General features: G+C 39.9%; 1 protein-coding gene across 1 annotated transcript; it reads left to right on the top strand.

Annotated features, from left to right (window-relative positions):
* The first annotated feature begins 759 nt into the window (after nucleotides 1–759).
* BCAS2 (breast carcinoma amplified sequence 2) lies at nucleotides 760–26,043 on the top strand. The gene is given in 8 exon segments (XM_015429304.1): nucleotides 760–832; nucleotides 835–887; nucleotides 966–1,058; nucleotides 9,160–9,230; nucleotides 9,761–9,922; nucleotides 15,676–15,726; nucleotides 21,225–21,305; nucleotides 23,749–26,043. Coding segments are annotated over 8 exon segments (672 nt in total). The 5' UTR covers nucleotides 760–798; the 3' UTR covers nucleotides 23,876–26,043.
* Nucleotides 26,044–26,613: the final 570 nt, after the last annotated feature.

Raw genomic sequence — 26,613 nt, 5'->3', positions numbered from 1 at the left:
TTAGTTTATATGGTTACCATTTGTTTGGGTTTAATTCCTGGGGGAAACATAGTCAAAGAAAGAAATATACCAGAATTGGAGATTGATGGGCAGATGTATCCTTAATTGTGGAATATATTCACACTCCATTTGCTCCAATCTGTAGGATTTGCAGCTCAGCAGAATGCAGTCTAGATTCCAGAACTTCGATGACATTACACAGTTATTTAAATACATATGTATTTAAAATACTTTTAACTCATAAGAACATAAGAGAAGCCAATGTTGGATCAGGCCAATGGCCCATCTAGTCCAACACTCTGTCACACAGTGGCCAAAAATACCAGGTGCCATCAGGAGGTCCAGCAGTGGGGCCAGAACACTAGAAGCCCTCCCACTATTGCCCCCCCCCCCAAGCAGCAAGAATACAGTGCATCACTTGCCCCAGCCTGAGAGTTCCTATCTACACCTTGATGGACTTCTGCTCCATATTCTTATCTAATTCCCTCTTGAAGCTTTCCATGCTTGTAGCCGCCACCACCTCGCTTTTTTTTTCTTCGCGAACGGGACCCAACCCAAAGCAGCGTACCAGTAATTAATACTAATCACTACTAGGGCAACTATGCACTACTTTCTGAAACTACTGGCTATACAGAAGACTAACCTGCAGGGGGAGCTGGCGGCTTTGCCGAACAGTAAAATGTAGGCAGGCGCCGTAGGAGCCGGTTCCCTAAACAGCTGGAGAGGTGCGCACGCGCAGAGACACTGGGCGACAGCGCATGTACGGTGCAATTAAGGTTTTGGAGGCGGGCAGTGAAGATGGCGGGCCCGGGTCTGGTGGCCGGCGAAGTAGCCGTGCTCTTCCGTATTTCGATCAAGGCTATGAGGCGCCGGGCGTGCGGGAGGCGGTGAGTGGCGAGGTGGGCTGAGGCCACTCGGAGCCCGACAGAGAAGCTGATCTAATCTCTGCTTGTTTGTCTGTCCAGGCCGCGGCGCTGGTGGAGGAGGAGACGCGGCGTTATCGGCCCACCAAGAACTACTTGAGTTACCTGTCTGCGCCAGACTACAGCGCGTTTGAGGTGAGGAAGGGTCAGTATTCGGCTAACAAAGACGTCGTTTTGGGCGGAGGTAGGTTAGTGGTTATGATCGAGCCAGGGAGGCGGGTCTCGGTGGGGTCAGATCTACACGTGCGGCAGAGTGAGGTAGTAAAGTTAGAACGATTTTAAAAAATTGTTCCTTAAGTAGAAAAGTAGCAACGTGGTGAGACAGAACCTTTTGCTCTGCTTTGTACTTATGGCTAACTTTAGTTATGGGTATAGATTCAGGTGGGTAGCTGTGTTGGTCTGAAGTGGCAGAACAAACGTTTGAGTCCAGTGACACCTTTAAAACCAACAAAGTTTTATTCAAGGTTTATTAAGTCCTGGGACAGATGGTAAAGAAGCCCTGGACATATTCCACCAGGCATTCAATGATTTTCACCCCACCATCAACCTGACAGTGAACCAATCTATCCAAGAAATACATTTTCTTGGTGGTGTTGTAAAAATACACAATGGAGACATAGAAACCATCCTATACTGGAAACCTGCTAACCCACAAACATACCTGCATGCCTCTAGCTATCACCCTAAATATACCAAATGATCCATTGTATACCACCAAGCTCTAGACTACAGCTGCATCTGCTCCAGTCCTACAGACAGAGATTCTAACCTGAGGGATCTACAACAAACCTTTTTGGAACTAAAACATCCACCTGATGAAGTCAAGAAACAGATTAACAAAGCAAGAATGGTACCCAGAGAAAACCTGTTGCAAGATAGGCCCAAAAGAGGTAACAACAGAACACCACTAGTGGTCACATACAGCTCTCAACTCAACGTGTCATCAGCAACTTACAACCTCTACTGGATAATGACAGTTCTCTTTCACAAGTACTGGGGGCAAACCTTTTTTTGCACACAGACAGCCCCCCCATCAAAACAGCTCATCACACAGTAATAGAAGAAGAGATTGGATTTATACCCTGCCCTTCACTCGGCGTCTCAGAGTGGCTTACAAACTCGTTTTTCTTCCCCTCCCTACAACAGACACCCTGTGAGGTAGGTGGGGCTGAGAAAGCTGTGAGAGAACAAACCCGGTTCTCCCAGATTAGAGTCCATGCAGTTAACCACTACACCAAACTGGCTCTCATCTAATTTGAACATGGACCCTGGGACCAGAGCTTGCAATAAACCCAGATGCCAACTTTGCTGCCACATACACCCAGACAACACAATTACTGGACCTAACAACATCAACTACACCTTCGCAAGCTCATTCACATGCTCATCTTCTAATGGTATATACCATTAAATGCCAACAATGCCCTTCAGTTCTCTACATAGGGCAAACAGGTTTATTAAGTGATTTTAAACCAGGCTCCCTTGAGGATCAGGGCTCAGGGTGGTGTACAACACAATACATATACATCATAAATACATCATTAAAACCAACACAGTAACACAGTAAATAACCTAAAGATGGTGCTAAAATTCTAATGGCGCCACTGTGTCACTGGAGGGTGGGAATGCCAGGAAGATGAGACCGTCGCTGTCCTGAATCAAATGCCTAGCAGAATATCTCTGACTTACAGGCCCTGCGGAACTGCATCAGGTCCCACAGGGCATGGATGTTGTTTGGGAGAGTTCCACCGCGTTGGAGCCAGGGTAGAAAACACCCTGGCTCTGGTTGAACCCTACACCAAAGGCCTCAGCCGACTCTGTTTCAACCCTACACCAAAGGATAAATGGACACAAATCTGACACAGGAATTATGAGATGGAGAAACCTGTAGAATACTTCAGCCGTCTAGGACATTCAATGGGTGACTTCAAAGTAGCTGTTTTATTGCAAAGGAACTTCAGGAACAGACTAGAAAGGGAAATCTCTGAGTTGGAAGTTATTGCAACACTCAGGGCAATGGAATCCCCAGGACTTAACAGGGATATTTGTTCCTCATCTCATTACGCATGCTTACTTCATTCAGCCCTTAGATCTGTATTCTCACCAATCCCCCCAGAAGGGCTATACGTCCTCATTTTATTTTATTTCTTATTTGGAATAATAGATTAGAATAGTTGATTGTAATGTAATGTAAGAATAGTAGAATGTAATGTAATTTGGAATGGTAGATTGGAATGCATTTCTCTGGTGTGGGGACAGAGGAGATAACTCTACACAGCTAATCGCCCCACTTCTAAGAAGAAGATGCTGTAAGGTTGCCTCCATGCTTGAGAGTAGACAGGTAGAGCATAATGGCAGGGTCTCAGTTAATTACTCCCAGCATTCCACAATTAAGGATAGATCTGCCCATCACTCTCCAATTTAGTTCCTTCACTATGTTTTCCCCCCGAATTAAAGCCAAACAAATGGTAACCATATAAACTAAGCTTGTTATTTCTGTTTGGTCCTTGAATCTGTTAACTATCTCCATTGTGCTGTATGCTGATTTACTACTTATCCTCTGCCTATATGTATAGACGAGTAATTCCCATTTTATTGTATCTGAAGAAGTGTTCATGCACATAAAAGCGTATACCTTGAATGAAACTTTGTTGGTCTTAAAGGTGCCATTAGATTCAAATTTTATCATGGGGATAATTTGGAACTGGCTCCTTCTACTGGAAATATTACAGTGTTGTGTAGTGGTTAGAGTCTTGGACAAGGATCTGGGATTCCCAGGTTCAAATCCCTATAGTGTCATGGAAGCTCTTTGGGAAACTTTGGGTAAGTTGCACATTTTCAGCCTAATCTTTCTCACAGTGAGGATGTGAGGATAGAACGGAGGAGGAAAATGATGTTAGCTGCTTTGGGTCCTGTCATGATCTGTGTAGGCCTGGGAGAAAGGCCTAGAGGCCTGTGTAGGAGTGGAGAGCAGATAGCCTACAACCCCCACAATGCTTAGCAATGGTTGTAGCCAATCAGTGTACAGAGATTGTGTGAGGGAATGGGACTGAAGCTTTGAGAGCTGAAAAACTGTTCTTTCTCTTCTGCGGTCTTGTCTCTCACAGAGCTAAACTGAGGGGACAGTCTGATCTGAGGAAAAGATCCCTCACTTGGGACAGAGTGAGTATAGGCAGGATGCCTGGTATAAGAGGGCTGTGGACCTTGAAATAGTAACTAGTTAAGTGAAATAGGTAGTTGCGTTAGATTTGATTATTTTGCCTTTAAACATTGTTATATATTTTAAGCATCTTGTCTGGTTTTCCTTGCCCCAGTACTGTGTTAATAAACCATTTGTTTAAGTGTTCTCTGCCTGGTCATCACACCTATGTTCTCGGCTTAAAAGGGGGCATTTTGGATGGGCTTGGGAGGGTACTCTGGACCTTCTCAAGGGACCCGAAGTCCAGAGTGGTGGCAGCTGAAAGTGGCAACCCCCTGGGGTCATGACAGGTCCCCTTTTGGATTATAGATTAAGTTAAGTAAATAAACAGAATTCTGTTCCACTGCTTCGACCTCTTTCTACTGCACTGTAGTTCAGGGTGTAGTCTTGGGCTGGCTACACTTTCTCAATGTAAGGAGAAAATGAGGGGTTCTTTTGAAGGAAGGGTGTTTTAGAAATATAATAAAACTCTTTAGTACCAGGGCTGAACCCTAAGAATATGTGAAGTGCCCCTAACTATGTTTAAAATTAGTTCCTTTCTTAACAGAGTAATTACAACCCATACATATGCGTGTGTGTGTGTGTGGGGGGGGAGGTAATTCACTCCCATAATGGGTTCACTGCTGAAGTAATGTTTTAGTTTTGGAAATTAAATGGTATAATCCAATTTTAGGATTTTGAACTCCTTAAGGTATTCCTGTCTACTCTGTGTTTTCTGTTTTCTGTAGCCAGAGACCTGAAACTAGCTATATTGCTGTAAAGTTAATTGTAAATTTGAGGCACATTGTAGAAATAAAGGTAAAAGGTAAATGTAACAGTTTCCCTGTTTCGAAGGCCAGCGGAATCGGACTCTAGGATTGCAGTGCTCATCTCCGTTTTCAAGCCAAAGAGCCAGCGCTGTCCAAAGACGTTTCCGTGGTCATGTGGCTGGCATGAGTAGACGCCGAGGTGCACGGACCTGAGTGCTGCATGACGGAGTGAGCTCCTGTCTCTGGTCCCAGCTCCTGCCAACCTAGCAGTTCAAAAGCAAGAAATTGCAAGTAGATAAATAAGTACCACTTTGGTGGGAAGGTAACAGTGTTCCGTGCGCCTCGGCGTGTAGTCATGCCAGCCACATGACCACGGAAATATCTTTGGACAGCGCTGGCTCTTCCGCTTGGAAACGGAGATCAGCACCACAACCCTAGAGTCGGATTCGACTGGCTTTTGAGCAAGGGAAACCTTTACCTTTACTTTACCTAAGGTAGAAGCAAACAGTTCATAAATATTGATTATGTAGTTTTTTATAATGCTGAAAGTATGTCAAATACATTACCTCAGGAAACCGCAGTTGTGTGAGACTGTGAAGTATTTGTGGGCCTGAGAGAATAATGGCTCGAGTAAAACTGCCTTTTGAGTTCATGGTTGAGGTGAGATTTGAACCACAGGATTATGCGGTGTCTAATTTTATTTTGCTTTGAGATAGGAATGCAAAATAGCAGCGAAGATAACAATCAGTAACTTGCTTGCCTCACTCCAATATGCATTTGCTTAAAAATAAGTAGAACTTCCTTCTAGGAACATTCTCTAAATGTTTGGTTGCTTTATTCTGGAAACTTTCCTAGAATTAATTATTGCCACTTATACAGACTTCTGCCCGTCCGCCCCCCTCGGTATTACATCAATAGGTCTAAGAATAAGTACCTGCAAAAAGCCAGAACTAAGTCCCACAACTATTGTAGCAACAGAAACATAGAACTATTATGGGCACACTCATTCTTCCCATGCTCATTTTGCTCCGTTGTTTTAATAGGTAAATTGTGTTTGGATATCATACTGTTGTTATTATTGTATTTCTCATGTTATTTTATGACATTGTTTTACACTGTTTGGTCTGCCTTGAGTCTCAGTAAGGAATGCAGGCTGTAAAGAAATGAGAATAAATTATGAAGTCCTTTCAAAAGAAAAATAGTGCAAAAGCAATTTGTTCCCACAGCAATGACAAAGTATTTCAAAATGTAATTTTGTATAAAAAGTTGTCCCTGCTCCCAATATTCTCAAGAATCCTTTAAAATTTTATTAAGGGTTAGTTTTTAAGAAGGAGTGTCTTTTTATTTTCTTATTTATTTATTTACATTATTTATAGCCCTCCTTTTCCACTGAGGCGCAAGGTGAATTATCTAGTGTAAGTCAAATATTATCAATAGAATGGGATATCCAATGAACAAGGCAGTAGGGTTTGGACTACAAAAATCGGAAAACAAATCAAAAGAGCTGAAACAAAGCGTAAGGATTTAAGCATGACACATTAAGTGATGTAGAAACTACATATTCGGAACATACTTACAGTGACAGGCAGCAATTACAGCAGTTACAGATAGGGCCATAGTCCCTATCATAAGAACATAAGAGAAGCCAATGTTGGATCAGGCCAATGGCCCATCTAGTCCAACACTCTGTCACACAGTGGCCAGAAATACCAGGTGCCATCAGGAGGTCCATCAGTGCGGCCAGGACACTAGAAGCCTTCCCACTGTTGCCCGTCCCCCAAGCACCAAGAATACAGTGCATCACCTGCCCCAGCCTGTGAGTTCCTATCTATACCTTGTGGCTAATAGCCACTGATGGACCTCTGCTCCTTATGTTTATCCAGTTCCCTCTTGAAGCTGTCCATGCTTGTAGCCGCCACTACCTCCTGTGGCAGTGAATCCCATGTGTTTCCAAAGCTATAATATCCTTTTTAAGGTGTGGTGCCCAGAACTGCACACAGTATTCCAAATGAGGTCTCACCATTGATTTATATAGGGGCATTATTATATTGGCTGATCTGTTTTCAATACCCTTCCTAATAATCCCCAGCATAGCATTGGCCTTCTTTATTGCAGTCACACACTGTCTCGACATTTTCAGTGAGTTATCCACTACAACTCCAAGATCTCTCTCTTGCTCAGTCTCTGCCAGTTCAGACCCCATCAATGTGTATTTATATTTAGGATTTTTGGCTCCAATGTGCATCACCTTGCACTTGGTCACATTGAACCCCATTTGCCATGTTGACGCCCACTCGCCCATCTTTGACAGATCCCTTTGGAGTGCCTCACAATCCTCACTGGTTTTCACCACCCTGAACAACTTTGTATCATCTGCAAATTTAGCCACTTCACTGCTTACTCCCATCTCCAAATCATTAATGAACAAGTTAAAAAGCAGTGGACCAAGTACTGATCCCTGCGGTACCCCACTGCTTACCACCCTCCACTGAGAAAATTGCCCACCTACACTCACTCTCTGTTTTCTATGAACTAGCCAGTTTTTGATCCATAAAAGGACTTGTCCTTTTATCCCATGATTTTTGAGCTTACTTATGAGCCTTTGATGAGGAACTTTATCAAAAGCTTTCTGGAAGTCAAGGTAAATAATATCTATTGGATCCCCCTTGTCCACATGTTTGTTCACCCCCTCAAAGAACACTAATAGGTTAGTGAGACAAGATCTTCCCTTACAGAACCCATGTTGAGTCTGCCTCAATAGGTTTTGTTCATCTATGTGCCTACTAATTCTTTCCTTAATAATGGTTTCCACCAATTTACCCGGTATCGACGTCAGACTGACTGGCCTGTAATTTCCCAGATCTCCTTTGGAACCCTTTTTAAAGATGGGAGTGACATTAGCTACCTTCCAGTCCTCAGGAATGGAGGCAGATTTTAATGAAAGATTACATATTTTTGTCAGGAGATCCACAAGTTCACATCTGAGTTCTTTCAGAACTCTCGGATGTCTGCCATCCAGACCTGGTGATTTATCAGATTTTAAGTTGTCTCCTCAATCTGACTCAGGTCTTTCAACACTGCTCCCGAAATCAGCGGTTCTGGAGTGGGCAAGCATTTCTCATCTTCCACAGTGAAGACAGAGGCAAAAAATGCATTTAGCTTCTCAGCCATTTCCTTATCATCCTTCAGTACTCCTTTTGCCCCTTGGTCATCCAAGGGCCCCACTGCCTCCCTGACTGGTTTCCTACTTCTAATGTATTTGAAGAAAGTTTTATTGTTGGTCTTTATATTTTTTGCTATATGCTCCTCATATTCCTTTTTTGTCTGCCTGATCACAGACTTGCATTTGCCTGTGTTTCGTTTTATCAACCTCACTGAGACGAGCTTTCCACTGCTTAAAGAAATCCTTCTTACCTTTTACAGCTTCCATTACTTTGTTAGTTAACCATGCAGGCTTTTTCCTATACCTATTTGTGTCTTTCCTAAGCTGTGGATATATTTTTTCTGAGCCTCTAGGATTATAGTTTTAAATAGTCTCCAAGTTTCCCCAATGGTTTTGACCCTTTCTACTTTTCCTTTCAGTTTCTTTCTCACATGTCCCCTCATACCAGAGGAAGTTACCCCTTTAAAAGTTAAAAGTGGTTTACCAATACAATATTCTGAACCTTTTCATTACCATATGGTCTTTTTACCTGTGCAAAAAAGGCCGTCTTGAATAATTCCATTTTACTGTTAGCGGAAAGCCAGGAGAGTGGGAGCTTTCTTAACCTGATCAAGCAGGCCGTTCCATAAGTTGGGGTTTGCAACAGAAAATGCACAAGTACAAGCAGTTACTGATTTTGCCTGCTTGCAGGATGGCAAGTATCTTTTTAATATGAATGTCTTATCAATCCCCTGTGCTTGAAGAGCTGCCAGAAGTTTTATTCAGGGTATTGAATTGAATGATGTGAAGTTGGCATCCACTGGGGATTTCAGTAGTTCCCCTAGTGCTGTCAAACATGCTTCATCAGAATGCCTATGTGGCGCATCCTTTGCTTCTTTTAGAAAACTTATAAAATGTTTTGCCCCCTTTGTTTTTTGTTTTTTTAGTGAGTCCTCGAGACTCTTACTTGCAGATCTGGCAGGGATGAGCTGTTAGGGTTGTTGTCTTATTTTCATGTAGCAAGTGACACTAGCTTTTAAGTGGTAGGTTTTTTTGTAAACTAATTAAAATTTAAACGCACCATACAAATTCAGTACTCAACAAGACCAAAAGTAATGAGTAATTTTGCTTGGTTTTTGTTTGTAGACTGAAATAATGCGAAATGAGTTTGAACGCCTAGCAGCCCGACAGCCCTTGGAGCTGCTGAGCATGAAAAGGTAACTCTAGGGGACTTTATTGGTAAAGTATGCATCATTTATGTTGGAAAAAAGTTTAAGAAAAAATCAGAACTTAGTCATATGGCTTCTAAAAGTATTAAGTGGTGGTGGTCCAGATCTTGCATGTTTTCCAGCAGACATGATGTTAGTGTACCCTGCTGGAACAACTATTAGTGGTTTTTGGTGTTTTCAAGAAATATCTTGGTCTACCTATGTAATATTAATTCAGCAATTAAAAATGCTGAATAATGTTATACAATATGATGTGTATTGTTCAATACTTAAAATAATTTTTTAATGTTAAAAAAATGCAGAGATTCATCATGCTAAATGATTATGAGGAAGTAGGTGTTGGCTGATGCTCTTGCAGTTGATGCTACAGGTGTCTTTCGCTGTTAGCTGTGTTTAAAAGGTTTAGACTGTATAAAATTATTTGCCAAAACCTTATATATTTTAATCTTTCACTAAAAACTAGATGAACACTACCTGTTCTATTGCTTTAAGGGCTGTGTTTTCTGATACTTTAACAGGTATGAACTGCCTGCTCCCTCCTCTGGGCAGAAGAATGATATCACAGCATGGCAGGAATGTGTTAATAACTCAATGGCTCAGCTGGAGCATCAGGCAGTTCGAATTGAGAACTTGGAATTGATGTCTCAGTATGGCTGCAATGCCTGGAAAGTGTATAATGAGTAAGTAGTTTCTCTCTGCCTTGAGCATTTAAAATTTTAGTTGGAAGGATTTGTATTTTAAATTACCAGTTCTTCAGATCTTTACATTTCCTTTGTAGTAGTACAATATGTGCTACAGATAAATTAGACAAATGATCAATCCATTCTGTGCTTTGTCATACAAGGTGTTGCTCTTTACCTTGTCTACATTATCCTGTCGTGTAATGTGAAACACACCTGCTCTTAAGACTTGTAGTTGCCACTTCTTCTGTTGACCCCTCATATTCTCAAGATTTAAAAAAAACATTTTGTGCACTAAGCTGTTTTTCAAAAAAAGTACAGAACTTGCTTCCCAGCATCCTTGGTGGGTTTTATGCTGGAAAGGGAATGGTTATAATCCTAATAAATTATTTCACTATTTATTTATTTACAACAGGGCTCAGAGCAGGTAACAACATTCATAAAACATTATAAGTAATATTTTTACAATGATAGTAATAACTGATCAGATGGCACATAAAAAAACACAACTTAGTGCCCCTATCCAGGGGGGAGGGTAAAACATCTCACAGTCAGATGAGAAACTTACAACCCAAAAACTGGGGCCGGGGAGCGGGCAGGAAGGAAAGAAGAGGGGCCAATCTAGGATGGAGGCTGTTGCTGCCTCAGCCATTGGCCTGATGAAACATCTCTGTCTTGCAGGCCCTGTGGAACTGCACCAAATCCCACAGGGCCCAGATCTCACATGGCAGGCTGTTGGTTGGAGCCAGGGGCGAAAAAGCCCTGGTTCTGGTCGAACCAGATGCTTTTCGGATGGGGGATCACCAGTAGGTTGTTATCCGTTGAGTGTAAAGTTCTTTGGGGGCTATACCAGGAGAGGTGATCCCACAGGTATGCTGGTCCCAGACCATTTAGAGCTTTAAAGGTTAATACCAACCCTTGAACCTGATCTGTTATTCATCCTGAAGCCAGTGCAGCTGGCGGAGCACCAGTTGAACATGGGCTCTGAACGAAGTTACCTTGAGAGCACACACTGCCACATTCTGGTCCAGTTGCAGTTTCTGGGTCAACCTCAAGAGTAGCCCTGTGTAGAGCGAGTTACAGTAGTTTAGTCTGGAGGTGACCATTGCATGGATCACTGTGGCTAAGTCAGGGAGAGACAGGAAGGGATCCAATTGCCTGACCTGGCACAGAAGGAAAAATGCCAGTCTGGCGACATTTGGCAACATAAAAAGGGAGGCATCCAGAATCGCACCGAGGCTTCTGATGGGTCGGCACTGGAGTTAAAAGCAAATCACCAAGAGCTGGGAGTTGGCACCCTAACCAATGCTCCTTCTAAGCTGTGGAGTAGAGCAAAAATGTTACTTTGTGAGGTACTTGCATTAAAGTTGTGAGTGAGCGATTTGCCTACTATATAAAGTAGTTAGCCTTCCTGAGCTAAGATAAAAATGTGTAAGCTGGAGGCTAAAAAACTGTGAGTTAGCTCACACTAACTCAGCTTAGAGGGAACACTGACTCTAACCCCAAATTTCCCTGACCCAGCCACAGAACCACCGTCTTAGATGGATTTAATTTCAGCAGGCTCTGTTTCAACCAACCAACCACAGCCTCCCAACTCTTGGCCAAAATATCTGAGGCGGTATTCAGCCGGCCGGCCATCAAAGATTCAACTGGGTGGGACCCAAAGACAGCCAAGGGGCCTCCAGTTCTCATACTATCAGTGTTGGCAGGCAGGTCCTGGAGTGACAAGATGTTATTCGCAAAAAAGCTTGCAAAAACCTCACAGCTGATTGTCAAATTTCTAACATTTTGGGCCCCCTCTGAAAGGGAAATTAAGGATCTGATTACTTTAAATAATTGTGCCAGGCAAGAGCTAGCAGATGTAATGGAAGCCACCTAAAATTCCTTCTTTGCGTCTTTTACCACCATTTCATACGATCTCATAAACATTCAATAAGATGTTCTTGTAGCTTCATCACGAGTCCATCACCAAGATGTCTAAGTTCCTGTTTCCTCCTCTGAAGCACCAAGGAGTACCTATCGCTATTCTGCCCACTAATGAAAGGTGTATTTTATCCCGATTTAAATCTCCTTTTATATCTTTTAACAGTTGTAAGTAGTTATCTTCATATAAAGTCGCTGTTTTGTTAGTCACCCATATTCCTAAATTTTTCGCCTTCTGTACTATTTCCAATTTTGAAATTTCTTTTATTCTCTGTATTACTTTTTGTGGGCAATTTTTAACTATGATTTTTGGGTTTTGGAAGTTAATTCTAAAACCCGCTAGATTGCCAAATTCCTGAATATCATTTATTAGGTGGCTTAGTGAGTGTTCTGGTTCTTCTACTATAAATATCAAATCATCTGCAAAAGCTTGCAGTTTGAATACTTCTCCTTTTGCTCTCAATCCTTTTATTACTTTCATTTATTACTTTCATTACTTCTTATTCTTTCAGCCAGCGACTCTATAGTGAATATAAACAGTAAGGGTCAAAATGAATATACTGCCAAGATTCCTTTTTCTTGCCCGAAACTTACCAATAGTTAAAAATATCAATATTCTAAAGATCTGGAGAGAATTATAGGGAAATTCATATGGCAATCCAAACAACCAAGGATAAAAATTAAAGATCTTCAGGGAAATAAAAAGAAGGGAGGCTTCGCCCTGCCGAATTGGCAATCATATTACTTTGCAGCTGCCATGACGTGGATTAAGGAATGGGTAATATTAGAAGATATAAGAACATTAGCTTTAGAGGGATCAGATTTAGTAATGGGTTGGCACGCTTATTTATTGTATGGGAAAGATAAAATTCATTCAAATTTCCATATACATATAATTAGAAGCTCTCTCATTAAGGTTTGGAATATAGTAAAAGATAAACATTACACCAAAATACCTATGTGGATATCGCTGCTAGGGGCATTTGCTAAGCCATCATTAATAATGGGGAAAACTAAACAAAGTTATGATAAATTAGTAAATGAAAAAAGGGAGTTGAAATCTGAAGAGATATTACTACAACATAATATAAACTTAACTTGGTGGGAAAAAAATGTACTAGCAAGATATAACGAAGATAAAAAAACAGGATTTTATACCAGTTTAAACGAGATTGATAAGATTTGGCTATCATCAAGCGATAAATTAATTCAGAAATTCTATAAAAAGCTGATGGAGGATTTTTTACAAGAAGAGACGATAAAAACATCTATGATAGCTTGGGAAAAAGAGATTGAACATACAATTGAAATAGATCAATGGTTAAAAACATGGAAAACATTAAAATATATGAGAGTGACTCCATACAAGGAAAATATATATAAAATGTTTTATAGGTGGCATTGGACACCGGTAAAAATTGCAACATGTTTTCCAAAGGCATCAAATATATGTTGGAGGTGTAGAAGGAATATAGGTTCATACCACCACATATGGTGGAATTGCGGCAAAATTCGGACTTTTTGGCAAAAAATTCATAAAATATTTCGAGACATTCTGAAAATGAATATTAACACCAAAATCTGCTTACTTAATATGATACTGGATACAATAAAAGAACACATACATATAATAGTTTACATGCTAACAGCAGCTAGAATACTCATAGCAAAGAGGTGGAAATCAGAGAATGTACCTTCTATAAAAGAATTAAAATACAAGATTCTAGAGGTAGCAGAAATGGACAAACAACATGAATTTACAAAATAAAGCAGAAGAGACTTTTTGGGACAGATGGGGAATAGTATACAACTGGCTGAAGATAGAAAAGATTAGATTAAAAAATGAAAACTGCTAATAAGAAATATTCGATGTATTATCAGAAAAATGAATTTTATGTTACTTTGTGAAATGTACAAATTTTCAACAAGTGTTTTTTTTGTGTGATGTTAAAAAGTGAAAGTAAATTTACAAAAAACAAAGGTCATAAGTTATCCTTGCAAGATGTGCCTCCTCTCCCTCTTTCCCAAGGAGAAGTGTCCTTGAAAGAAAATAAATTTATAAAAAAAAAAAAAAGAAGCAGCACCAAGGAGTACCAAAGCACTAATTGAAGTGGGCATGGGGGAGCAATTTTGTCGATGGCATCAGAAAAACGGCTATGCCAGTCATCCATCAGCGCATCTAACGAGTCACCAGGGGGCATCGGATCTTGGGAAAAAACAGGAATAAGCTTCAAAATACTACAAGACGAGAAAAAGAGAGGAGGGTTAGCAGTCCCAAATATAAAATTATATTACCAAACAGCAGATCTGGTCTGGATTATGGACTAGATTAAAAATCCAAGAAAAAGAATAGTAAAATTAGAATCAGAAGACCTTAATGAAGGTTTACACAATTATTTATGGATTAAGAAATTGGCTAAAAAGATCATAACGCAAGAAAGAAGTCGCCTAACCAGAGATGGACTTTTGAGAATATGGTTTACATGTTGAAATTTATTGAGCCCCTCAAACTCTCTGCTTATGTCCTCAGTAGAAGCTTACCATGATAAGAACACAAGAAATAAAAATTATTTTTAACATATGGCATGATGATAAAAACTCAGGGGAATATCAAGATATCAAAGACGAAGGTGTAAACATTCAATGGCTGCTATATTATCAATATCTCGAGTAAAGGGGATCATGAGCATTGAAGGTGGAGTTCTAAGAGATGCGACTGAATTTTAACAGCTGGTTACAAAACAAAAAGCATTTACTATGATGGATATATAAGATTTTACTCCAACTAGAAACAGAAGATGAACAAGTGAAAAAATGTATTATTAAGTGGATGCAAAACGTCATAACTTTCCTGAAGCTGTGCCCCAAGTGTCCTTTCCCATGAGAGTGACCTTGGAGAGTCTCTCTGCCTTGCCTAGATGCAAAACGTCAACGAACAGATATCTATGCAACAATGGGAACCACTATGGGAAAAAGATACCAAATTTAGAGTCAGCCACACATTAAGATAAAATTGGTACAAAATGATTTTCAGGTTGGACATTGAGAAAGCAGATAAAAACAACAAAGGAAAATTCAGGAAATGTCAAGACATAGATGGAACCATCTTTCATATGTGGTGGACTTGTAAAAAATAAAATAAAAAATAAAGAAATACACCAAAAAAGGAAGAACATATTAACGTTTAAATTTACAGTGGAAGCCAAGATGATGCTTATTAGGTGAGATGTATATTATGTGTACTATGCTAGCAGGAGACAAACTTAGAATGAGAAGCAGTCTAAAATACATACAAATGTATGGTAATGAAATAGAAGTAGAATCAAAATCTGTTTTAAATTTAGTATCTCAAATACAAATGGGTTCTTTATATGAGATATATAATAGACCTTCCTTTGCACCTTGATATATTATTTATCTGTTAAAGGTACTAATGAATATGTAGAAGTGGTGAAAATATCTAATATTGACTACGTAGTAATGATGAAACTAATTATGTACAGATTATAACTATGTATAACAGATTAGTTATAAAGTTTGAAATTTAAAATGTTGAATATAATTGCACCCCAACAGAAGTAAGAACTATTGTGTTTTATAGATAATACCTTAAAAATTATAATAAGGGGTGTAAGGGAAAATATTTTCTGTCTTATACATTTTGTACTACTCGACAAAGCAGTTCTGTTGCATAACCCCCTTTTCCTTTTCTTGCCTGTATTCCCACTATCTTCCTAAATAAAAAAAGAAAATTAAAATGCAGCCACATGCTTTCCTTTCTCACTGTATTTGAATAATTTCTTGAACTAACAGAGCTCCTTTGCTTTTAGACATCTAGTTCACATGATTGAACAGGCACAAAAGGAGCTGCAGAGTTTGAGGTAAGTTCTGCTTTTTCTATTACCTTTGAATTGAAAAAAAATCTAAAAATAGGGCTTAAATGTATGAGGATGCAGTATTCGCAGGTTGCTAGTAAAGAATCTTGTGATGCAAACAGCAAGACTTTCAAGCACCCACACATAGTTATTAATATCCCACACCTCTGCTTTCAGAAACTAACAAAGTACCCCAAAACTGTAGTTGCCATTATCAGGATGTAAAAACAGTACACTTGTCACTTCATTTATTTATTTATTTATCAAATTTATACCCCGCCCTCCCCCGTAGGGCTCAGGGCGGCTTACAAAGGCAAGGTAACCTTGCTACAATAAAACACAATATAATTTAAAAACATACATCTTAAAATCCCAATCCTAATTCAGATAAAGTGCTTCAGAGGCCTTTTAGAGCTAATAGATTTTTCACATTTTACTGAAAGCCAAGATCTACCATAGGGTCAAAAAAGTCCTTTTTTGCTTTATGTTATGCTCTAGCACAGGCTGGTGAATTATTGGGGACTGTCTAATATTAATGTCTGCTCCACCTGCTTCTGTTGCTAGTTAGGAAGAAGCATTCAGTACATTTACATCATGCAAGGAAACCAGCTCTTAAAATAGTCTTGAATTTTTTTAAAAAAATCTGGCTTCTTGAAATAGGGTTGTTGGAAGGGTCAAAAAACCTGTAAGCGCTAAGAGGTAAAAGCCACTGTCCTCACCAGGGCTTTTTTTGTAGAAAAAGCCCAGCAGGAACTCATTAGCATAATAGGCCACACCCAACAGCAGAAATCTATTAGCATATTAGGCCACACCCCTGAGAGCACAGCTCATTAGCATATTAGGCCACACACCACATGTTACCAGAAGTGTGGTCATCCAACCACACCCACCTTTTGCTTCTTATTCTGTTTACTTTGTTGTCAAAACCCTGGGCTTTTTTTGTAGCAGGAACTTCTTTGCATGTTAGGCCACACACCCCTAATGTAGCCAATCCTAATGAGTGTCTGCTGTTAGGTGTGGCCTATTATGCTAATGAGTTCCTGCTGGGCGTGGCCAATTCAGGAGCCAGCCAGAACTCCGTTCCTGTGCGTTCCTGCCCAAAAATAGCCCTGGTCCTCACTTCCATTATATTCAGGGAGTTTGCAGTTAAGCATGCTAATCCTCCACAGAGGCATCCCTTTTTACTATATCTTTCAGCAGTAACTGAGGAGGTAGTATATCCTTCTATAAAGATTTCTTCTGAAACCCATATTTCCTTGATAAGCAGGATATGAAATTTCTTAATCTGGGTATAAATTTCAGGGATCTGTGTTTTTGAGGCCCATCCTGAAGTGTTCCATAAGAAGATTTTTAAAGTTAAGTTTTCCTCTAGTCAATTAATGTTTGTAACCTCCTGTCCCTTAATAAAATTAGACTTTACAATTACTTTTGGCCAGAGGTTTTTACAATTCAGGTGTGCCTCTTCCTCTGTTAGTATCACTGGTTGGATGAATGAAGGTAACATCTTGGTCGATTCGTGGGTCAAATTCTGTACTATTCTCACTTTCTAACCCCTCCTCAATCAGTTTAGAGTGAGTCTTAGTATTTTCTTAGGGGTTTCTCTTAGTATTCACAGAAGATTTTGTAGTCTTGAAAACACACTACCTTGGATTTCTGCTGCTATCAAACCAAAGGAAGTTATTAAGCCAGTATCCATTAGAAAAAGGTCATTCTTGGGGGGAGGGGTTTCTATTAAATGTTTTTATTTATTTATTATTTCAATTTATATTCCACCCTTCCCACGAACTGGCTCAGGGCGGCTTACAACAATAAATACAATCTAAATTAATACAATAAATAATACAATAAAATCAGTTTAAAATTTAAAGTAATTAAAATATTTAAAGTGGGTAGTGCAATGCAATTAATTCCAGTCACTAAAGCCGGGGGAAATAAGTGGGCTGATGCCAAGCCATGATGGTCTCATGTAGCAGCAATAGTTATCTGATGTTCTAAGTTACTTAGTCTTAGGTATTGTATTATTTGGGTTTCAAAGGTGAAGTAAAATCAATCAGTTGCGGTATAGTGGCTATATCTCCCATCTCCAGTAAATTTAAACTGGCTCCAGGGAGTTTTCCTCTCTTTACCATTGTCTTCTCTTGAATGGTGAGCCGGAGCCTGACTCCTCTCCGGTTGCTTTGCCTCCCACCTTGGTCTTATTTCCCTGTCCTCCAAAAGGGAACCCACTTTGGAATTGCAAAAATGTATTTTAATACACAGCTAAAAAGGCTTCATTTCAAATCTTTTGGACCATAATAATACTGGAATGTGTCTAGAGTGTGGAAAATTAGCAAAACTAATGGGTGATATATATATTGGGCCGCTTAAGCATTCTAATTTCCTTATATCTATTTCCCTTATTGGTATTCCTAATAAATAGCTGAGGTGTCTTTTAGCTTTCCACTTCCCAGTTTATATAAGGGAAGATTGATAAGGGAAGATTTCAAGAATAATTTCAGTTGGTTTAAAATCAAATTTTGTTGGCTCATCTTGGTTCCCAGTAGTGGATACTAATCTGAAGGACTGCTGGCTATTTCCCTTCCTTGCTGCTTATTGTGAAGGATGTTAGAAGTTAGTATATCTAATTTTTTGTAAATTCTATCAAGGGATTTTGCAATAAGATTTGTTTGGGTTGCCAGTATACTAAAGTTATTCTCCTTTGTTTTAACATCTTTATCACCTAAGAGAGAGGACTGTAATGGTAGCTCACTTCTTCCCTTAGCTGCTTCCATAGGTCCTGTGCTCTCCTCGAACTCTTGATCACTGTCAGAGGCATCCAAAACATTGATACAATTTTTTGTTTCATCCCAAAGAAATCTTCTAGCCAGCTCTGGTTAGTTATGCATTGTATTACTTCTTCAAAGGGATATCTATGTTTGGTCCCCATCTCAGCCTTAAAAGGAGAGTGTAATATTTAACTGGAGTTAAATATGGATATAAACTGGAGTTAAATATGAGATAAAGGTTAATATAAAATAAAAAAGCAATAATGGTGGCACTAGTTTGAAAAAAAGAAAAAAGGAAAGGACAAAAATCTTAAGGAACCCAAATTTGACGAAGTTGGTCTTATATATTAAAATTATTGTAAAATTATAAAATTGTTATAAAATATTACAGTAGTGGCCTGAGGGTGAGGTATCAGTTCTAAACTAACATCACTGACCCACACAGCTTTCAAGAGTTTCTAAGCCTGCTTGAGACAGCACCCTAGCAAGTCATTAATCAGCTTTTTAACTATTTGTGGGGGTGGTGACTCAGAGATAAAAGCATAAATTAAAACTTTAAAGCTATAACAAGAGCTTGAAAAGAGGAAATAAATTAAAAGTTAAACTCTTAATTTAGAGGGGAGGTATTCAAAGAAAAAGTGTTTTCCATATGAGGCAGCATCCCCCCCCCCCAGCTTTATAGCCAGCTCTCCAGGCAAGAGATTTCGGCATTTGTATTGGCATCAGCCTTGCTCAAGCCTACTTTAAGAAGAATTTAGGGAGTCAAAACAGCAAGTGTCAGTTACTAATTCCCTTCTTAACAATGTGGCTACCAGCCAGCAAAGCACCTGACAAAACCAAGATAATAAAACTAAAATAAGATAAAACATTCTAGGAAGTGGAGCACTGTTCTCAGCTCAGCCGGAACCCTTGAGGTTAAAGTGAAGGAGGGAAGAATTATGTTATAAGCTGCTGTTGGTTGTTGCTGGGAAGAAAACCTGTGTCTGTGTTAACTATGGGTATTTTGTGAAACTAGAGGCTTGCAGACAATCATTCAGTTTCATCCTTTCCCACATCTTCTGTTGTGAAGACCCAGCTTGTATTGCAACACTGGATCATGGGCATTACTAAGTTGTTTTATCATTGGTTGCTGGCACTGCAGGGGCTGGAAAGCCAAACTCTCTCCTCACATGAACAGCCTGTCATAGACATGGCCAGGAACTGTTCAAAGTTGGGGTGTATTGGTTGAGGGCCAACAGATACTTGTACATATGAGGAACTTGTAACCACAGTTTTTAAATAGACTTTTTAATGATTAAAGGTAGCAAGAATGAACTAATGGTTTTCATGTATTTTAAGAAGATATTCAGTTATATATAACTTTGTATAGTGTTTGAAGTTATAAAATAAAAATTGGGAACCTGCAAGAAATATGTGGGGTTCATGGGGTGGCAGCCATGGGGGGCAGGGAGCCATGCCAGGCTTGGGGTTAAGGTAAGGGGGGGTACAGAGGCAGTGATGTCGGGGAGTAGGGAGCTGGCTTCCTGCTCTGCTGCCACTGCAGTTCCCCCCTGGGGCCTGGCAATGAGGCAGGGAGTTGTGGTGGGCCTGGCCTGGCAGCTGCAGTGATAACTCAGCCACCTGCCCCACAACTTTGCTATTGGACTGCTGCCATTGGCGGCAACTCTCCTGGCTGTCTTGCAGTTTTGCTGTCACAGCAGCAACAACTCTCCTCAGCAGCAGCAACAATTCACCCATCCACTTGTGTCTTCCTCATTTGTAAGTGCTCCCAGTCTCTCCCACTCTCCTCTTTGCACATCTGCCAAGAAAAGTTCATCTGTTTTGGGTCATTGTGGCCCCGATCCATGGATCTAAGTATCCACAGAATGGGCCACACTTAACTATTAGAATATCAGATTAGGCAGGAATGTGCACTTTTATCAAGTGGGACAGCTAGCTGTTAGGAGATAAGTTTAAAACCTATAAATATGGGAAGCTGGATGGATTTGGAGCATCGTCTTAGACGGAGCTCTTTGCTTGTGACCTGCTTATCTTCGGGTAAGCTATTTTTATGGACTCATTTAACTGTTCTCCTTTAATTATCTATGTAGCAGTAATGGATGGTATAATCTTCTGTTGGGTTAGTCAATGTTAAAGATGCCTGTAATTATGTTGTAATAAAATGAAAGCAAAGATTCTCTAATAGCATTACTTGTGTATTATAACCATAACAAACCAAAACGTTGAGGTGTAGCTCTTGCCCGGAATTAAATGATCAGATAGAGATGCTAACTAGATACTTGTAGCTGAATCAGTCCTGACCAGAGTCATCTAGCATTGCTCACTGTAGAAATAATGTAAAAAGAAAAAGGCCCACAACAGATCCCTGAGTCTATGTAATGAGTTTCATCCTGAATCTGTGTGTGGTGTGTATGATGTGCCATTTGAGGGTGGTTCAAAGGCTGTATCAAACCATGGTCTGATGCTGTGTGACTGAGCCCTTTATTTATTCCTCCTATCCCCCCCCCCAAAATGTGGTTTGCCATCCTCATTTGAAGAAGACACAGATCTTAGTTTGCGGGTTCAGATAAAAGGTTTGTGCTAATGCAGAAATTGCTGATTGATCAAAATGGCTGTCAGGCTTCTACTTTAGGCTTAAGCTTGTGGTTGTACAAGATCCTGTTCATTTCACTGGACCCGGGTCCCCAACAGTGGCAGAGAAAAGACTAAGTGATTCAGTAGCCCCCCCCTTTCTTTCAGAAAACACATTCAGGACCTGAACTGGCAGCGGAAGAATATGCAACTCACTGCCGGTGCTAAACTTAGGGAGATGGAATCTACGTAAGTAACTTCTTTTCCTGCATCTACTCTGTCCTTGATCTATATATTCATTGACACTTTTCCATTTGTAGAAATAAAATCTGAAAAGTGCAGTTCCAGAACACTTGACTTCTGCAAATATTATTGCAGAACAGACGCAACTGAGTTATACTGCATGGCATGTCGTCCTTTGGTGAAGGCGCTGATGCAGATTGAAAAGCCATAGTGATCTAATGTAGACTGCAGTTCTTGAATAAAGGGAAAAATTAAACTCTGATGTGTTTTGTACACTGTACTTGATCAGGCAGAGTTAATTCAGTGTAGGACAGCATCGTTTTTCTTGGGGTCTAGGATCTGCAAGAGTACTTCACATCTTCACATTTGTAAGGACATAGGAGGGAGTCTCTGTATTGCACATCCAGATAACCTTAAAACAGACCATTTTCTAGGAATGGAGGCAGAGGCTGTCCACCTCAGAAGGGATGAAGTTGCCTTCCTGCTTTTACTTGAGGGGTGGGAGCTTCTACAGCTGCTTGTTCTCCAGTCACCTCGCTTTTAGATCACTTCAGAGCACTAGCTAGAAAACATGCTTATTGATTTCTGGCTTGCAGTAATTCAGCCCTAGACAATCTAGTTGACTTGAGTGTCTTCAAGGAAGTAGAGTCCTAATACAGGTGTCAGAACTTCTTCAGGTATAAAATTGAATTGGTTTGCACAGTTTTCTAATGGCAGAGGGTTTCAATAGAGAAGGAGATAGCTCTCTGCATCCTTATACAATAATAGCCATTGCTGGATTTAAAGCAGGTCTGTGGATTGCTGACGTTTGAGAACCATTTGGAAAGTGTAAACTGACTACATGTAGTAGCTAGAAAGTACTGGGGGTTCAGTCTGTAGCACATGTAATCAGTGTTCAAATTGTCTAGTGTAAACTATTAGCAGGAAAAAAATGGGCTATGTATCTGTTCCACTCGTCCTATTCAAGTAATTTTATTTATGTATTTACATTATTTGTAGTCCACCTTTCTCACGGGCTCAAGGAGGATTGCCCAGAGTGAGTCAATACAATCAACAAAGCGGGACATTCAGTAAACAATGCATTAGGATTGTAGAAGTCTGAAACCAACCAGATATCTAAAAAATAGAGCTGAAACATAGCATAAACATTAACATGACACATTAAGCAGTATAAAAATTATGTGGTAGAATCCTAGTTACAGGATTCTACACAGCAGTACAGACCACAGTCCCTAATCCAAGTAAGTTTGTGAACCATTTTGTACAGTACAACCCTATTACCTCTTGACTAATGCAGGTTTGCATCGTTTGTGGGCACCTTCTTGACCTCCTCCCGCAGGCCATTCCATAAGGTGGGGGCCCCAGCAGAGACTACTTGTACAGGCAGTTTTTGATTTTGCCTATTTGTAGGTTGTCACTAGCAGAAGGTCCTGATCAGATGAACGAAGCTATGTGTTGGAGCACATGGGGGAGGCAGTCCTTCCGATAGGAGGGACCAAGGGCATGAAGGGCTTTATATGTGATAGCCAGTACCTTAAATTGAGCCTGGTAACAAATGGGCAGTCAGTAGATTAATAGGATTAATATGCATGTTCTGTCTGGCTTGCAATAATAGCTGAACTGTGGCATTCTGCACCTACTGGAGTATTTCAATTGATTTTGAGGGGAGACTAATGTACAGTACTTTACAGTAGTCTAGTCTCAATCTATGTCTTGTCTCAAGCTTCAGTTGTAACCCTCAGTTATCTTAAAGAAATAACATGCTGAGAAACAGGGTGTGTGCACACACACATGGGTTGAGGGCAGGCAAATTGAAACAGATGAAAATGTACATAGATGGGGAAAAGTGCAGGGCGAAGCAAAGAGGTACAAAGAAGGCTCATTTTGGAAAGAAGCTAAGACACACAGTCACAGGAACACATTACCTTCTGTACAACTTTAATCACAGTCCATATAGCTTTTTGCTTTTGCTTTTTTTTGCCTTGAGGTAGCTTTAGAGACAAGAGGCATTTCAAATAGTTAAGCCTTTAGGGACAAGCCTTTCAAGACAAATTAAAGCAGTACCATGTTAGCATCATAAAAGATTAAATTGTCATGTGTTTAAGAGCCATTTGGGCAATAACTGGTCTCATCCTTGACAGTTTCTTATTTATAACTTTTTGTTCCAAGTGTTATGTATTACTCCTGAAGCTATACTTTTTGCTGTAATTTGCTGCCTGTACCAGTTTCCCCCACCTAATTGTCTGAGCTTTATTATACGATTTCAGTTCTGGCTTTTTCTGGGCCAGTGGTGCACCTTTGTGTTTGAGTGTGTGTAAGTGTGTTTGTGTATCCATAGAGACCTAGCCTTACTGAGCTCCATTTAGATCCTCCTTTTCATTTGTGTTTCCTTGATATTTTAGCTCTAAGGTATCTTAAGTAATTCTTTAAACAATTATTTTGCTTTCAGGTGGGTGTCTCTGGTCAGTAAAAATTATGAGATTGAACGAACCATTGTACAGCTGGAAAATGAAATCTCTCAAATTAAGCAACAACATGGAGAAGCAAACAAAGAAAATATTCAACAGGACTTCTGAGACTTTTCTTGGCCTTCTGTTACCAGCATGGAAAATTTGCTTGAAATAAACACGTGATATAGATACTAATTTCTGTGTCCATAGTGATAGGTAAATGCTCTGTGTTAGCTGTTCCTTGGGCTTTACAAAACTGACTACAGGAAGCAGAATTATTCCCTGGAAGACTTAAAACTAGACTCATAGCCTCCATTTTCTGGCATGAACAAGCTGTCTTTTTGGAACAGACATTAATTGTTGGATTTTTTAAAAATATCTGAAAATAAACATTTTGCAACTTCAGCTTCTGGTAAGAACAAAGTATTACTACTAATTAAAGTAATTATGACATTGTATCTACTGCCAACTTAATTGATGGAAGGGAATGCAAGCCTTGAAGTGTTACAAGGCTCACATCAGAATCAGATTTAAAAAGGGAAGATGTGGTAATGGCTTTTAGTCAGGATGGTAAACGTAATTGTAATTTATGATCTTCACAAATATGCAGATCACTCAAGCAAATATTTGTCATCGTGGGTTTCTGGATAGCTGTGTGAAATAAGAGCCAACTGAAAATACTTTAGTGATTCTTCATACATTCTTATGCATTTATGAAGAGGCCTTGCTTTGATTTCTGGAATCCAGGATATTTACTAACCTGAGTGCCTATTTTCATGATCCCTTTCATACGGTAGCTGCTTCATGTCCTCCTAGCAAGCAGCTGTAAGCAGAATTTGTCTTATTGGGAGTTGATGGGTGTCAGGTTTTGCTCTTTTCTGAGACTGTATATGTTGCACCTGTAAAGGTGCCTCTCTGTAGTGTTCTGGGTGATGTGTATTATGCTGCCTTCTTGCCTTCCTTAGTGTTTCCTCCTTAATTTCACTGCCACCCAAAGGCTCTTGACTTAGAATTCTTAGTTGGACCCAAAGAACAGGACGGCTTAACCATATTTGATAGAATGACAGAATGGTCAGCACATGGTAGTGGCTCTGAGATAAAAGGTGATCCTTTACTCTAAATAAAGCAGTTTTATCTTAAACATAGTTTATTTAGTAGTCTAACAGTGTAATGGTTTCAGATAGGTACAGTTCTTCGCTAACGTTCATTAAATTTCCCTTGCCTCTTAGGTGAATAACTTCCAGAATTAACACAGATTTCTTTCACAGCACCTCATTATTCACCCACTCAACTCCCCCTGCCACTCTCTCTACAAACAAGTCAACTTTGCCCTCTAGTGTACTTTGCCCTCTTAACACTTCAATCACCCACCCAGCCCCCCTCTCTTTGTCACTCTAGAGGCCTACATTTTAACCAACAGCAACAGACATATAAAACCCCACATTAAATCACAGAAATAAAACACAAAATTTTTACATAACAAAACACGACAATGGGCTTGTGGAACTATGTGTTGATTTGTAGCATGACCCTGTAGTGGTGGGCATTCATAGTGCTGTGCTTTAGATCAATTTATGTGCTTCAGGTGGTTTAGAATTAGAACTTTTTGGCCTTTTACCCTGGGAATTATAATAGAATGCGAGTATTGAGAATATCACAAACCGAAAGATCACTGGAAACCAATATAAAACAGTGGTGGAATTCTTAAATGCCAAACTATCAACTCGCTGTGCCAAATGCACAGTCTTACCAATGAACGAATATATTACATGAAAACAGAACTGTCCCTGTGAAGGCTATATTACCTACCTACTGCACTGGGCCAAGGTACAGAAAAGGGAGTTCATGTATCAATAAATAAGATGTTTGCTCACATTACTATGTAATAAGCTTATTCTCCCATTTCAAGAATGGCTTGATAAAAGCAAGACTTGTCACATTCTTCGTTGCTGCTTTGTGGAACATAAGTCTTCTCATGGAGCCAGTAGGATCTACTTAAATGATTCAACTCTCATTAATTCGGTCTTTAAGTCCTTGCTGGCAGCAGGTGTATTGGCAACAATGGGCTGGGAATGGATTGATAAGTAAAGTTGGTATAAAGGAGAGTCAACTGACTGAGTAGGTTTAGGCACGGCTTTGCCTAAACTTGAAGGGACTAAAAGATCAAAAGGGCATCAGTTCCAAATAATAGAAAATACTCTAAATGGGAGCAGAATTGTAAAAGACCTAGAAGTGGAGGTGTGTGGGGGGTGAGTAAGTAAGTAAATTTATTACAGTCATTGACTAGTACACAGTAAAAGAAGTAAAACCCCAAACTTAAAACATTTTTGTTCCCTATACAGGAATATAATATTTGGAAAATACATAAATAAACCACTAATAACCTAAAATAATAAGTTGTGGGGGGGGGGAGTTCCTTCTAAGGATCAGACAAGGTGAAGAGGTAGAAAGGACATGCATTGGAATGCTTGGCTGGCTTGTCCTTGTTCACAGGATCCTTGCTGCTCTGTTACATGTAAAAGGTGGTGACCTGTCTATTTCATCCATTAAAATCCACTTAGCCACATGAGCAGCTTATCGCCTAATCAGTGACAAGCCATCTTTTCACAGTTCTTTTTTCAGAGCTTTCTTAAGGGCTTGAGGAATATTAATTCTCCATCTGCACTGTCTGCGTCAAATGGAGATCTGGATTTAGTCCTCTTAAGGCTAATGCTTCCGCTGTCCAAGCTTCCAACCACACTTTCTTCTTTAAGTAGAACAGTAAGTTGTAGGGGTCTATGTATGTCCCATGCTATGCAAAATTAAGAAGTTGTTGAATACTGAGGATTGCTCACTAATCGGTTTCAACTTCCAAAGGCATGCAG

Source organism: Gekko japonicus, unplaced genomic scaffold (genome assembly GCF_001447785.1).
Source record: "Gekko japonicus isolate JY-2015 unplaced genomic scaffold, Gekko_japonicus_V1.1 scaffold786, whole genome shotgun sequence".
Lineage (NCBI taxonomy): Eukaryota > Metazoa > Chordata > Lepidosauria > Squamata > Gekkonidae > Gekko > Gekko japonicus.
This window is presented reverse-complemented; position numbering and strand designations above follow the sequence as displayed.